This window comes from Mytilus edulis, chromosome 13 (assembly GCF_963676685.1).
Source record: "Mytilus edulis chromosome 13, xbMytEdul2.2, whole genome shotgun sequence".
In the NCBI taxonomy this organism is placed as follows: Eukaryota; Metazoa; Mollusca; class Bivalvia; order Mytilida; family Mytilidae; genus Mytilus; species Mytilus edulis.
In genome coordinates, this window is record NC_092356.1 from 19,258,908 (window position 1) to 19,274,924 (window position 16,017).

Sequence of the window (16,017 nt, forward strand, 5' to 3'; positions counted from 1 at the left end):
TATGCATGTAATATTTGCCACTGGACCTTAAACATTGTTTGTCTTTATATGCATATTATATTTGCCACTGGACGTTAAACATCTTTCATCATCATTATCAGTCTTTCTATTACGACAAAAACTAAATGGAAGTATAGGGCCACAAATAAAGGTTGGTTAAATTGATTGATTATGTTGGTGGCTTTTGAAAATTCTTAATATACTTTTACAAAGTCTCTATTCAATACATACCGGTTTATCCAAAGTTCTGTTGAAATTCACTTTTGCATTCACATCTCTTCATATCTGTCTATATCTTTATGGTCTATGAAAAACATATGAATTGATATATAATTTGATAAAATAGATATTTTTTTTTTTAATTATTTCCATATTATGTGTGTTCAAAACACCTATACCATTTTTGTCATATTTTACGTAGGTACTTGAGACCAGGACAATTGTTTTTTTTAGATTCCCCCCTTTTTTCCCAAATCTGTATTTTTTCCATTTAATATCAAATAATTTTGCATGTTCGATTTAGTACCAACTTCTACAAATAATTCGTGCTATTTACTATTTAATTCAAGTTAACTATCTATAGCGGTCACTGATGTATTCGATATAATATATAAAAGGGGGAGACTAAAATATTGTCCAGTCCCCAAGTACCTAATATATTTTATGAAAAATGAAAATAAATGAAGGCAAGTAACCTTTATTCTCTCAAATATGAATTTGTACCTATTTTTTCCCCCAATACAGTCTTTGGAGTTTAAAAACGTTTTTTTTTTAATTAAAAGTTTTTAGAATGTATTAAAATAAAATTCTTAAATATCAATAAGTATAACTTTATATAAAAAAAAAGATACAGAGAACATTACAATTTTGAACATTACAATTTTCAAAAAGTTAGTTGTAAGAATTATTTATATAAAACATACCTTTAGATAATCTGTCTGTCTGGAATACATGTACACTTGTCTTTCTTGAAAGTTTCTTTTATGATGTACAGATTTATTTTTCTTGTGGTCAATGGTCTGATTACCATAGTTACAGATAAGAGTTTTATACCAATCAAGTCATAGACTTTCAAATCTCACCAGCAGAGGTGCTGATAAGAGGTTGTAATGGGTTTAGGAATTAATTAACATAAAAAAGTTGTTGCAACCTGATATCTCCTAAATATTAGGATGGAATCTGACGTTTGTCCTATAACTGTGTAGGACAGTCTTTACTATTTGCTGCATGTGCACCTATGCAATTTTTACATTGCACTATGTGGGAGGAACACTCATGAATTTCATGTCCAAGACCATATTTTCTACAGATAACATTGTTTCTACATTGTTGGTGCATATTACCATATTTTTGACACCTATAACATTGTATGGGTCTAGGTATAAATGTTATGACTTTAAACCTTGTAAACCCTATATTTATGTGTTCTACTAATTGTGCAGTGTTGAAGTATAACTTCATGGTTTTTGATGGTTTCCTTGTTTGCGACGCAGAGTCATAGTAAGTTAATCTAATGACCTAGTCACTTTGTAGTCTTTCAACACTCCCAAGACTTCTTCTTCTGTCAAATCTATAGGAGTGTTGTAAATGCAACCATAGATGATTCCTGAAACTTAGGAACAGTACATTTTACTTGCCAGTCCTCAAGTCTCTGAAGAGCTAAAATACTTTTAAATTGGAAACTATCATTACATTCTATGATGATACCTCTTCTTGTACCATTAACCCATTTTGGTGTACCATAATCTAGACTCTGTATAAGTCTTTGGACTTTAATGGGATTTTGTTGGTCCAATTTTACCTCTTGGGCTTGTAGTATGACCAAGTATTTCTTAGGTTTAGATGGTGGGGTGTTAGTGTTGACCATGGTTTTTGGTTTGCGTTTCACCGTAGACCTTACTGCTTAGCTATACGAAATATTGAAAGGTGGAGTAAAACCTATCCTCCTTTTTTTGGAAGACTTTTCTGAGACAGTAGTATCAAGTGATGCCATATTCTAATCTTGACTAGAAGTCTCTACCATTGAGTCACTCGTCTCAATTTTTAGAGCTAATCTCTTTACCTTTTTTTACGGTCGTAATAAACAACATTATCTATAAAGTCATCAACATCAAAACCTTGACTAAAAGCCATGTTTATCTTTTCTTATTTCATTATGAAAACAATAGATAAACTATATGAGTAGGAATATCTGTAATCAACTAATGTATTTACTAAACAATGGTGGGAACTTTTGTCTGTAAAAAGTACTCACTATATGTGTGTACTCGAAATTAACCAAAAAATACCTAATTAGTACAAATATTAGTTATTGGAACCAAATACATAAAGTATTAATTTGTATCTATTAGTATTACATATTAAATATTAAAGATGAAATAAATCTATACTTAATAACAACAACGTTGTATGTGAACAGTGGTCGGTGATTTCGGAGCTACGAAAAAACACGTCTATTTCAACTGGACATCTCACTACAGATAACCTGAATTGCCTATCCTCCCCTTTTATGTGCACATTATTGGCTTCGACATGTGCTCACTCATGGCCAGCTTGGGCTGTGCTCATACTCACACAGTTTCCAGCTTGGAAGTCATCAAATTTGATTAATTATTTTTTATGATTTTTTAATTTTATTAATTGTTTAATTGAAAATTTCATTCAGTTCACATTAACTTATAAAACGTTAAAATGATGTTGAACTAAACAAATCTCTAATATACCTTTTTTAGTTTGAGATAATTATACCTAACTAAAATTTCTTCAATATTTTTTATACATCTTTTGTTAATAAAAACATTTCCATTCCCATGATTATCTTTCTTTAACAAAAAAAGTAATTACATTTTTAGAATTTATTTGATTACTTTAAAATTCAAAATAATTTTAACCCAAAATTGTACTATTTTTTTTTCAAATGTTGCAATTTTATCAGGTTCACTAATTATTTTTAACTGTTAAATACTTATAAAAACATTTGAATAGTTTTAAAAACATCTATTGTTATTATATAAACATCTATTGAAATACTTTTGTTGGCATTCAAAGAATAGGTAACATATAAAATGTTGGCATTCGAGGAAGACACCATGACACAACGTTAAACTATGTTTCGAAATAGAATTAATCTACTAATGTTTATCTAAAAAATATTGCTTCAAACGATGATTGATACAAAACAATATAAATATTAACTACATTTGTACTTTATCGATTTATAATTGATTTTTACCTGAATATTAATAATGTTTTCACTTAACATTTATTTGCATCAATCAATTTAAGCTCAAAAAATATTCATGCGAATTATATAAAAATTAAAACAAAAGTTTTCTAACAGATACAGATTCGATCAAACACCATAAGATCAGATTCCCCTATACTACACGTTTACTTATCTTAAGAGATGCAGATTTTATAGATATTCTTAAGTTATCTGTGATAACCTGGATGTTACGAATTAATACTCAACGTGCCTGTTTTACATATCTCAGTTATATATACAATTTACAGGTGTGCAATCAATTTGTAAAATTACAAATAAATATAAGTCCATATATTTATCCATCGGATCACCAGCAGTGATGGTGATAAATGGCTGTGTACATTCTGTATATACAACTCGTCTAAACATCAACCCGACAATGTTAGATCTGTAATTGGCGAATATATGTATTTATAATTGAAAAGATTTATATGCAGATTACAACTGTTACAGTGCAAACTGGAGACAAGGATCCTCCTAATTTATATGAAGTTTTCAGTAGAAGATACAGCGCAAAATCGACAAATTTAAGTACAGTAGAACTTGAAAATTATTATCATGCTATTAAAATTAAGGTGAACTATTTATAGTACTAAGTTGAGACATGTGTTCGATTGTTTTAAGTTCACCCGCAATTATTAAAGACGTAATCCATAGCCTGCTGAATGAAATAACCCAGCTAATATTTATCGCGTTATTGCTTTAGAAAGAAGAATTGGATGAATTGAACAAAATGTGGTTGAATGTTTTAACTGTTCTGTCATGTATCTGTTTCGGATTTTTATTAGATGTAAGTTCTGGGAATGCTGAAGCAATGGATGCTGATCTTATGAAAAGAATTAACCATGTTGAAGCCACAGTGAAAACAATGGTCAGCAATTACCACGAGCTTCTTAAAACAGTTCTGAAAGACGGACGTACAATTGATTCTCTGATAAAACAAGACCAAGATTTAAATCAAAGGCTTGACACAACTGTGGACAAAATGGAGAAACTTATTACGAATGAAGAATCCTTAAATCAAACGATCGCAGCATTACAAACACTTACTTCAGAACAGCAACGTGAGTTGAATAAAGAAAAATCCATGTCTAAAAATTGGTCAAGCAATTACAGCGATCCTCTTTTGAGAGTTAATCGCGAAGTTGAATTTCTGAAAAAACAAAACCAATATTTAGAAAGAAAGCTTAATACCGCTGTGGAAAAAATGGAGAAGTTAATGTCAGAAAAGGAGACCTCAAGTTATAACATTGAGAATTTACAAAACATTACTTCACAACAACAACACGCGTTAACTAAAGCAGAATATAAGGCCGAAGAATCGAGGATTTCCATAGGATCCTCTTTGACTTTATTGAATAATAAATTACAAGAACTGTCAAATTCTACAGGTATTGGCTTAAAAAATGTAAACGGAAACGTTTTAAAGGAGAACACATTGCTGAGAAATGAATTGCGGAAGTTCGAGAAACGGATTAAACAAAGGATTAAGAAAAAGCTTGACAAAATAGGTAGGTGAAATGTTGGTTTTATGTGAAGAGACCCCTATAATGGTTTATAAAATACGTTTTGACTTAATATGAGTGGAATAGTAATTTTGTTGTCCCCGAGACGCAATCATTGCACTGAGACGTACACTCACTATCCCACGAATATCCAGTCAGTAAATGCTTAATTATACCAAAAGAGAAAACAGAAATAAATGTCGGGGGTTAATAAACTAGATATAGGAAGATGTGGTATGAGTGCCAATGAGACAACTCTATATCCAAGTCACAATTTATAAAAGTAAACCATTATAGGTCAAGGTTCGGTCTTTAACACGGAGCCTTGGCTCACACCGAACAGCAAGCTATAAATGGCCCCCCAAAAATACTAGACAAGTGTAAAACCATTCAAACGGGAAAACCAACGGTCTAATATATATAAAACACGAGAAACGAGAAACACTTATGAACCATATAAACACACGACAACTAATAACTTATTGTAATATAAAAAGCAGAAACATAAGCAAACTGTTTAACCTTTCCCAATATATATTTTGAATTCTAAGACTACATCCTTCACATGAAATAGGTAAAACGTGATATCGTACCTACCGCAGTATTCCCAACCTCCTCCAATCCTGCAGCTCATTTGAAATCCGCGTAACAAAATGATGCTTGCTGTCAAATAGTTTCATTGAGGTCCAATAGTATTTATAAGTGCATCTTGTAACTTTAACTAAATATATACAGAAACATAATGTTGTTATAATAACAACCTGAGGTAATCACATACGAACAAAGATACCAGGTATCCAGGGCTGTCATCTGGGCAGTGATTAAATATTAGGGATGGCAAAGAGTACACGAGTACTCAGGTACCCGCTTGGAAGACCGAGTACTCGAGTACAGTTTTAGTACTCATATACTCGTTTGCCTGTTTTACATCTTGAGATATTTCTCATTTATAATCACATTTCCACTCACTTTAGTTCGGTTGAAACGTTCCATTAGTAATACTAAATAAAATCAATTAACAACATAAATATGTTTGTCCTGAGGATACAATCTTAAAGTAATCCCAGCAACGTCCTTTCCTTCCGAGGCAATGTTTTCATGGTCACTACTTGTAACAAAAAATAGGCAGCCAAACAGTCTTTCGTCTGAAATTTTTAACCAGATCAAATTTCTAAACAAGAACAAAGTGACCTGCAGTGAACCCTACGCAACTGATTTGAGACATTTTACAAGGTGTTTGTACACGGATCAACACGTTCGTGGAATAATAATTAAACCATCACACGCCGTCAAAACTTACCTTTGTTTGTTAATCAAGACTTATATGGAAACATGATTGGTATGAGATGTACATTTAAATTAATCTAATTACTCTGTATGTGTAACAAACAAAAACAGAGGATCAAGCTATTTTAAAAGTACGTTGGTCATAGCAAAAAACACTGCATCCCACATAACAAACCGTTTAATTCATCCGAGTACTCGCGAGTACTCGAGTATCATGGCCGAGTATCCGAGTATTAAATTTCAGATCTTTTGACATCCCTATTAAATATATAACATAGTTTATGCTGCTATATTAGTCCCTAATCAAATACTACATATTTCAAACTTTTTTGGAGTTACGATTATCATCCCGAATTTTTCGACGTAAATTTTCTTAGCGCTTAGACAATTATAGTGCACCGCTACTATTCAAATATGATGTTATGGTATAGAAAAACCTTGGTGCCGAGTAACTCGTAACAACACGTGCTTCATTTGAGAAAAATGACTGAACAGATTTTACCTATTTCTGCCGTCGCCGTATTGAGATCGTCGTAATTCCAGTTACGGTTATCAGTTTAACACCAGTGATATGATTAGGTACATAAGATGTTCAATGATTATCAATATAAGTAAGATCCAGATAATGGAATAAACATTACAATAAAAAACACAAATGAAAGCTTTAAGATAGTTTGCTTTAATAATTTAAGTAATCATTTAAGTAATTGTAAGTAATATCTCTAGTAATGCCAAGTAAACATTTAAGGTGTCCAAACGTACCATCCCAAGCAAAATGTAAGTTATTCAAAGCTTGTGCAATTCCCAGACATCAACATGTAACTTTGGAAGTAGGTCGATGTTTTATTGAAGAGGGGAGAAAAATATAAGAGGGACATTCAAACTCATGAATAGAAAATTACACGAAAACGCCGTACCTAAAAAAGAAAAAGGACAAACATACAATAATACACAAAACACAACATAGAAAAATAAAGACTAAAACTATGTTTTTAAAACTCAAACAGCTGCTATATAATGTCATGCATTGTTAAAGACATCTTCTATATTACATTGTAATCTAATATTTTGAACAACAGATCCCTATCTTTCGTAGTTGCAAGACTTAAATATGAAATTAGAATCCAACATCGTCTTGAGTGTTATGTATGCTAGTTAGTAATGCTCTCCAAAACTTCCAAAGAACATCTTGGCTAAATAGAAATAATTAAGTTAAATCTAATGCTATTCAACTTTGTACTTGTTTGGCTTTAAAACTTATTTTATCTGAGCGTCACTGATGAGTCTTATGTAGACGAAACGCGCGTCTGGCGTAGTAAATTATAACTATTTACACCACTGGGTCGATGCCACTGTTGGTGGACGTTTCGTCCCCAAGGGTATCACCAGCCAGAATTCAGCATTTCGGTGTTGACATGAATATCACTTATATGGTTATTTTTATAAATTTCCTGTTAACAACCAGTGAATTTTTCGACAAACTAAGGATTTTCTAATCACAGACAAAGATTACCTCATCAGTATTTGGCAGATTTTTTTTTGGAATTTCGGGTCCTCATTGCTCTTCAACTTTGTACTTGTTTGGCTTTATAACTATTTTGATCTGAGCGTCACTGATGAGTATTATGTAGACGAAACGCGTGTCTGGAGTATTAAATTATAATCCTGGTATCTTTGATAACTATTTATACCACTTAGTCGATGCCACTGCTAGGGGACGTTTCGCACCCGAGGGAATCACCAGCCCAGTAGTCAGCACTTCGGTCTCACATTTTTATAAATTTCCTGTTTACAAAACTATGACTTTTTCGAAAAACTAAGGATTTTCTTAGCACAGGCATACATTACCTTAGTCGTATTTAGCACAATTTTCTGTAATTTTGGGTCCTCAATGCTCTTCACTTTGTTATGGTTTGGCTTTATAACTATTTTGATTTGAGCGTCAATGATGAGTCTTATGTAGACAAAACGCGCCTCTGGCGTCATGAAACTATAATCCTTGTACCTTTTGACAACTATTATTGCTAGAAATTATTGATATCTTATCAATATAGCATCACATTTCCACAATGCTAAAAAATCCATTGGGAGAAAACTGCTCATAAAGGTGCATAAGGTCTTTTGTTGGTGCCCAGCAGTTCAACCTAAAGACTTACAATTTGATGTCTGCTTCGTCTGTGTGAAGCACTTCACAAACAGATTTAACTAAAGAATAGAACAATCAATGGGGGTAGGTTGATTTTTCGTCCTATTAATTGTCGGTTACTTTTCATACAATTTTTAAATAGAAATAGAACTTACTAATTTACTAATGGTTGTAAATGTATGCAGATATTTAAGACTATGATATGCAACTAATTAATGTTTTGAAAATAAAATGTTTATGTTTATAAATCATTTAAAATATATCTTATTTAATTGCTATACAATTTCTTCAAAGATCCTGTTTGTCAACAACCTAAACATAAAGGACCATGTTATGATTTTACTATGAAGCATTTCTTTAATACAAGTTCAAGTAAATGTGAGCCATTCTGGTATGGAGGTTGCAAAGGAAATCAAAATAATTTTCAAAGCGACGAAGAATGTCAAGCAGCATGTGTTCAAGGTATGTAGTCAAGTCTTGTAGTAATGATGTCACTTCATTCGTTTCGGCTTCTATTTAATTATATTATTATTTAATATTTCTACTTGAGGTTTTCACAACAGCATTACACTTTAGACTTTATCAATCATTCAATATAATTGAATCAGAGTTCACTTGTTTATGAATCAATGTTAATGTATTTCGCATTACTACACGCAGTTCATGTAATCATGCATAATTATCAACATAAGAAGATGTGATATAATTCCCAAATGAGACAACTCATCCTCTTCCATCCCCAACATTGGACAGTGGTTTAACAGCACAATATAAGAACAAACTATTTCCCTTTATCAGCAATTATATTGACAGACGTCCCATGTAAATGAAATTCATCAAAAATGACTTATTCGCTGTATTATCAATATATCATTTCATGAATTTACAGGAGTCGCACTGCAAATCTATGGTTACATATCGTATGCAGTTAATGTATGACGAGTACAAGTTTAATAATGTTGTGAATAAAATGGTTAACTCTTAGTCAAAATAATCTTGTAATAGTAATGGGTATAGTTTTCTGTTTGTCTTGTGCTTAATTTCAACTCTCTTACTTTTCATTCATTCATACAAAGTGTTGGTTTTTTTTAACTGTAATTATTTTGTTTTAATGACAAATGCAACATATCCTATTTCTGTTCAAATAAGTTTAAAAATCAATACTGTCTGATTGAAGTTATTCAAAAATCAATTTAATTCACTAAAATCGCAACATAATAAGTTGCGTCGGATAGAAATAGACCTATTGTAAATGAATATCAAAACATCTGTTCACCTATGTTGGGTTGACAAAAATCTTTTCTGAAATGTGGTAACTGTTTGAAAATCGATTTGCTATAAGAACTAAACAAAACATACCAAAATTCATCTTTTATTTTGTATTCTAATGTTCAAAACTCAATTTAAGTCTTATTCATGAACATGTAAACGTTCACTTGCATAAGGTCGACTTTCGATCCGACGAAGCTCAAATGTTTCATTCTATTTACAGAAGGGGCAATCGATTTACATAAGATGAGAAAGGATGTTATTGACTTAAACACTAAAGGTGAGTTAGTTTTATTTTCCCTACTAAGAGAAAAAAAATAGATATCTATGGATAATTTCCAAATGTCGTAACCATAGTTCCGTCCTCTTTTCCGGAATAATCAAATAACCGAATGAGACATCACCAGATTTGAACTTACCATTTTCCAAAGGGGAAAGGTGCCACATGAAGAGCTGGATTTGCTCTTGAGCAGCTAATATCCTCCGGTTTTAATGAATGTATTATTGCTCAGTCTGTAGTTTTCGATGTAGTGGTTTAGGAATTTTTTTTCTTTTTCCTTTATTTAAGAATTGTTTTGACATGCAAACGTTTGTCTCTCTTTTCGTAAGCAAAAAAAAAAAGAAAAAGAAAAGGAGAGATTAGATGTAGATAAAGTTATATACAGCCTTACGTTTTCTTATATTATCCGATATAAGAAGGAACAAAATGAAAAAAACAGAGTAAAGACATTTTCAGTATCACAATCTTTGATAAAATCGCACTTATTTAATATTCTCGTATTAAAAGGCTAGTTATTTGTAGTAACCGAAATTGAATCATCTACAGATAAGTTGATGTCAAACATAATATTGATAACTACAATGGAAATTATTTTTGAATATAGGCAGAACGATACAAAAATGACTATATAATTAAGCCTCATATGAAGAATTCTCATTGAACAGAAAGACATATGGAAAACGAATATGCTTGACCTTTTTGAATTTTTGACCTAAAATAAAAAAAATGTCATATGTGCTATATCAGTAAAAAAGATATCAAATAACAATGTCAATAGCAAAGAATAACAAAATTTCAGTAATTGATTTACAAGTCAATAATTCAACTCATGAGAAGCCATATTTATGCAATATTTAATACAACCTTCAATGGAGAAAAGTAGCACATGCGTTAAGCATATGGTCAGTATGCTCCCACATTGAAAAGACACGAACGTCAACAGTAAAAAATAAAACGAGAGATCAATCAAACAGGAATAGCTATTTTAGTATAGACATTTTCAGTAGCATAATCTTTTAAATTATGGGCTTATTTCGTGTTTTTGTATGCAATGCTAGTTATTCTTTTATTTACAGCTACTGAAATAAAATATTCTACAGATAAGTTGATGTCAAATATAACATTAATATCTTCTAATCAAGAAAAGACTGATCAAGATGTGACAGACCTGCAGGCACATGGTAATTATATTTGAACATAGACAGAACGATACTGAAAGTATTATATATATGAGTCTTAAATGAAGATCTTGCAGTATACAGAAAAACATATGGAAAACGAATATGCATCACTTTGTGACCTTAAAATTAAAATTGCCAATAAAATTATATAAAATAACCATTTAACAAAAATGTCAACGAATAATCATATATAAGTACTTGGTTTGCTAGTCAATAATTCTACTCCGTTAAGTCTATGTTCATGCAGCATGCAATTCGACTTTTAATGAAGAAAGGTTTTGTATGCTAATAGCATGTTAAGCATATGGCAGAATGTTTCTACTTTAAACTTGTTGACTTATCTGGGCCCCCAGAAATAAAAAAAAAATCTATGGAGGTACATTACTTATATTTTCAAGCTATTAAATGAATGCAACCAGATCTAGAACAATTATCCTTGTTGTTCTGAATATATATATAATATATGCTTATGTTCATATCTGGTTACATGACCGTCGGTAATCTTTAGGGGATCATAAAGATTGATTATTAAATGGCGTCTAGTCTTAAATATAGGCATAGTGAAACCAAAAAAGGAATATTAAGATAAAAATGTCGACAAAAGCCAAGTTTCATTTAATTGGTGTCGTAGATTTTTACTGATAGCTGTACATGAAAATAGTTTGAATATAAAACGATTAATAAACATAGCAGAATAATACCTTTATCTCTTTTCCAAATAATTACTGAAAACATATATTGTCAGATATATTTATCTACAAGTTTCGTTTATTATATACGGAAATGTACTCAAATAACTCTTCACAGTATAAATAGTATCTAGAGCGAACGTACAGCAATTTAAACATACTTGTTCTTTGTGTGCAACTAAAATTTTGATTAACATGAATACTCCCTTAGTGAAAACATGGAAAAGATAAGTAACAAAATTAACAAAAATAACAAACTCCGCGGAAATTTAGACCGGAAAGTCCCGAATCATGTTGGTGAAATTATCATAAACCATTATAGATCCAACGAAAGCTTTAGCTATTTGAAAGTACCGAACATATGCATACATTTTCGCGGAATGTAATTTCGCGATTTCCCCTGATCAGCGAAAATATTTGAAAATAAACACCCCGCAAAAATAACCCGTTATACGTTAACAGCTGCCCTATTCATGACATAAAAGAATATAAAGTTAAAAGTATTGTTGTAAAATTTATTGATCAAAGTTTTCTGTCTTTCGCTTGCTTAATCTATATGTTTTTACTATTGGTTCGAAATGCAATTCAAATGTAATAAACTTTTCGGCATTTCATTGGAAACGAACTGTTTGACTCTCCCTGCCGATCTCTTCTTATTTTCATATAAGTCGGAGTTCTTTCAGACACTTGTCAACAACATGAAAATAAAAAAAAAAACAAGATAATTCAAATTCACAATTAGATGTACTGAAGAGTCTCTTTCCATCAACAAAGTTTTCTCATTTGACTACATCAATGTATCTTTTAGGTGCAGCTGTGTTGCCATTTGATGAGAGACTTTCCATTTTGAATTTTCCGTGGAGTTCTGAATTTTTATTATTTTTGATAAAAAAATTTTCAGATTAATTTGAATTGAAATTTTTGCATGAAAAGTGCATCGTAATAAATTTCTGCAATGCAGCTAGCCTATTCTCAAATAAGTTTGACAATTAGAACTGTCTGAATGACATTACTTCAAAATTTATTTTATACACTAAAATCTCAATAAAAACATGAAAAAGTAAAAAAAATAATGTTTGTTCTATTCAAAGAAGGTTCAGTGGATTCATTTATGAAGCATGTGTTGTTCAATAATACATCGGTTACATCTAAATTACAAAAGATGATATTGATTTTAAGAAGAATAGCACAGATGAGCGTGGAGAAGTTCCAATTGTCAAAAGTAAATACACTAAAACCTAACAAAAAGTAATGAAAACGTGTAGAGAGAAGACATGTTAAAGCTGTTATTATCCAAAATGATTCGTATGATACATACAATACGGTGATTATCTTTTTTATATTTACAGTTACTAATTTAGAGTTATCGACAGATAAGTCGCTGTCAAACCTTACATTGATCTCTTCTAAGTTGGAAAAGACCTTTAAAGATGTACGAGAACTGAAAGCAGATGGTATTTTTTAAAGAATTATAAACATTACGATTCCACAAATGCTTTAAATTGTGTGTTTGATTTTCTGAATTTTCATTATATAGATGAATAAATTGTAACAGACTATGCTCACCAGAGGTGTTATATTGATATGCGTCTTATAGTTGATGTGTTTCCCTCAATTTTAGATTGTAACCCGGATTTGTTTTCTCTTAATCCATTTATGAGGTTTGAACAGCGGTATACTGCCATTATGTAACATTATCGGGTTTCCCACTGTTTATATCACTCTGCCATGCTCTTCAGAAAATTGCATATCACGAATTTGTGAGGTTGACCTGGCATGAATAACTTTGACCCTGAAATAGTCTCGACGTATGCGTCAGGCTTAATAATCTGACACTGATGTTTGACCTGAACTTTGTATGGCATTATCAGGTTTGCTGGCGAAAGACGGAAAAATACTTATTTCTGTCATGCAAATAAACATATACAGGTTGTCTGCATATTGAAATTGTAAAATATCAGCTGCTTGACATAATATGTAACCTTTTGAACATATCACTGCGCAGATTCCATATTGTGGCATTAAAATAGCCAAACAATACATTTATCTCGTTTTCGAAAAAAATATTGAATTCATATTCCACATGATTTTTTGTACACATGTGAAGAATGGACGTAAAACCGATGAAAAATATTTTGAGAATGGATACATCCTGAATAAATATAAGTTAAACACTGATTTTTCTAAATAAATTTTAGTTTAAATGATGTTAAAATAATAAAAAGGGTCATTTTTCTGCTTTGCTTCTTTGTAAGAGTTAAATGCAAATATCTATTGAAGATTTCCCTGGGCCCCCATTCCCAAATCAATAATATATTTTGTATGGTGGTAGTGGTGAATATCAAAGAACGGAAACCCCGTTAATGTATAAATTTTGTGAAAATGTATCCATTAATACAAATCAAAACATCGAATTCACTCGATTTCTCACTATAACTTCAGGTTACATTTAGATTCCTTGTTGATAAAAAATAAGTGGTTGGGTGGAAACACCTTGCAGTGTTATGTGTGGTATAGCTTGCTGTTTACGGTATTGCAAATACAGTAATTCAAATACTCATTTTTACGGAAACAATAAACAGGAAATAAATAGTAAAGTAAATAGTAATGATTTTAGAAAATCCAAGTGCTGAAATTCTTTTTCACTGTAAGATTTATTTTTACGTTAAGACTTTAATTTGATGATATATGTTTAATTTCATAGTTGATGGGCAATGGAGCAGGTGGATAGATACACCTTCCAGTGCAACGTGTGGTGTTGGTTGCCGTTTGCGGTATCGTGAATGCTCAAATCCATATCCTCAACAAGGCGGGAAAAAATGTACAGGAAGTAGAAATAAACATGTCAACTGTCTGCAGTATAACCCTTGTCCAGGTAACTCTTTCAATAAAAGTTCAGTAACAAATAGTGGCAGTAAAATATTAAACACTTTATACGTAATATGTGAATATAATACAGATTATATTGAATGTTGGTATACTATCACAGTGGTTTGCATGAGAATAGTTATTAAAGGTACCCGTTTTATAATGTAATAAGCCAGACGCGCGTTTTGTCTAAAGCAGACTAACCAGTCCCGCTCATATCAAATAGTAATAAAGCCAACCAAGTACAAAGTCCAAGGGCATTGAGGACCCAAAATTCCAAAAAGGTGTGCCTATTACGACTAAGGTGGTCTATGCCTGGGATAAGAAACGTCCTTAGTTTTTTTTTTATAAAAATCATAATCTGTGCCGCATTTCAATTATGTATAAATAGAAAGTAACTGTTGGCCACTGATTCCAATGCTGGTGGCATTTCGTCCCTAAGGGTATCACCAGACCATCAGTCAGCACTTCAGTGTTGACATTAATATCCATTCAATACTCATTTTTATAAATTTACTGTTTGCAAAAGTTTAAATAATTCGAAAAACTACGAATTTCCTTATCCCAGGCATAGATCTTCAAGGAAATCTTCTATTTTTTTGCAGTGTTTAAAACAGTTTCAGAAACTCTTATCTTGTCTTCTAGAAGTTTCTAGATAAGCGTGGAGCTATAAGATAATTTTGTCTCTAATATTGACAGGGTATTTGACACTCGTTCACAACATTGGCATTTCATAAGATTGTATTGCAAATAATTCCTATTTACTTTTTGCTTTTTTTAATTTTAATTCAGATTACATTTAAGAATTTTATTTAAAATTTGTAGTGCATGGAGCATGGAGTGTTTGGAGCGAAAACACATGCAGTGTAACATGTGGTGTTGGAACCAGTTTACGATCTCGCAATTGTTCTAATCCACATCCTCAATATGGTGGGAACAACTGTACCGGCAACAGTACTGACCATGTCACATGTACGCAGCCTAACGAATGTCCAGGTACCTGTTTTAAAACTATGTCTTTGTGACAAAAGTTGCAGGCTCGACAATAAACCAACACAATACACCTTATCGCTATTCCCGGCTGACCCGTCCGCTTGAACTTTTGACCTCAACAACAATCACTTTTTCATTGTGGCGTCAGACATTTTGTTTTATGACGTCAAAATTTTACGGGAACCTGTGTGATTTCCAGCAATGGCGGACAAATAGCGATAAGGTGTATTGATGGTTTGTAAAACGTTATTTGTATTATCTTAACTAATTAGATAAAACCAGCTTTGCAAAAATATTCAACATTTTCAAGAAGCGACAATGACCAAAAAAGTTGAATGCAAATTTCAAGTAAAGTGCAACCAATTTAACAGAATTCAACTGTTACATACTAAAAGAGATGCAATCATAACTCTGTGTGCTGCAATTCTCGATCTAGCAGTAAATCTACTATATTTTGCAGAAATATAAGAGTTTAAAAAGAATCCAATTTCAGAAACTGTTATCTTGTTATCTAAAAGTTACTAGACAATCATG

General features: G+C 31.6%; 1 protein-coding gene across 1 annotated transcript in view; it reads left to right on the forward strand.

Moving 5' to 3' along the window:
* The first annotated feature begins 3,723 nt into the window (after positions 1 to 3,723).
* Positions 3,724 to 16,017, forward strand: part of LOC139500147 (uncharacterized) — a 100,294-nt gene continuing 88,000 nt past the window's right edge. Inside the window, exons 1-5 of the mRNA XM_071288886.1 lie at positions 3,724 to 4,776; positions 8,498 to 8,665; positions 9,696 to 9,752; positions 10,829 to 10,933; positions 12,972 to 13,076. Of these exons, the coding sequence (XP_071144987.1) occupies positions 3,999 to 4,776; positions 8,498 to 8,665; positions 9,696 to 9,752; positions 10,829 to 10,933; positions 12,972 to 13,076 (1,213 nt within the window). The 5' untranslated portion in view covers positions 3,724 to 3,998. The remainder of the gene's footprint in view (positions 4,777 to 8,497; positions 8,666 to 9,695; positions 9,753 to 10,828; positions 10,934 to 12,971; positions 13,077 to 16,017) is intronic.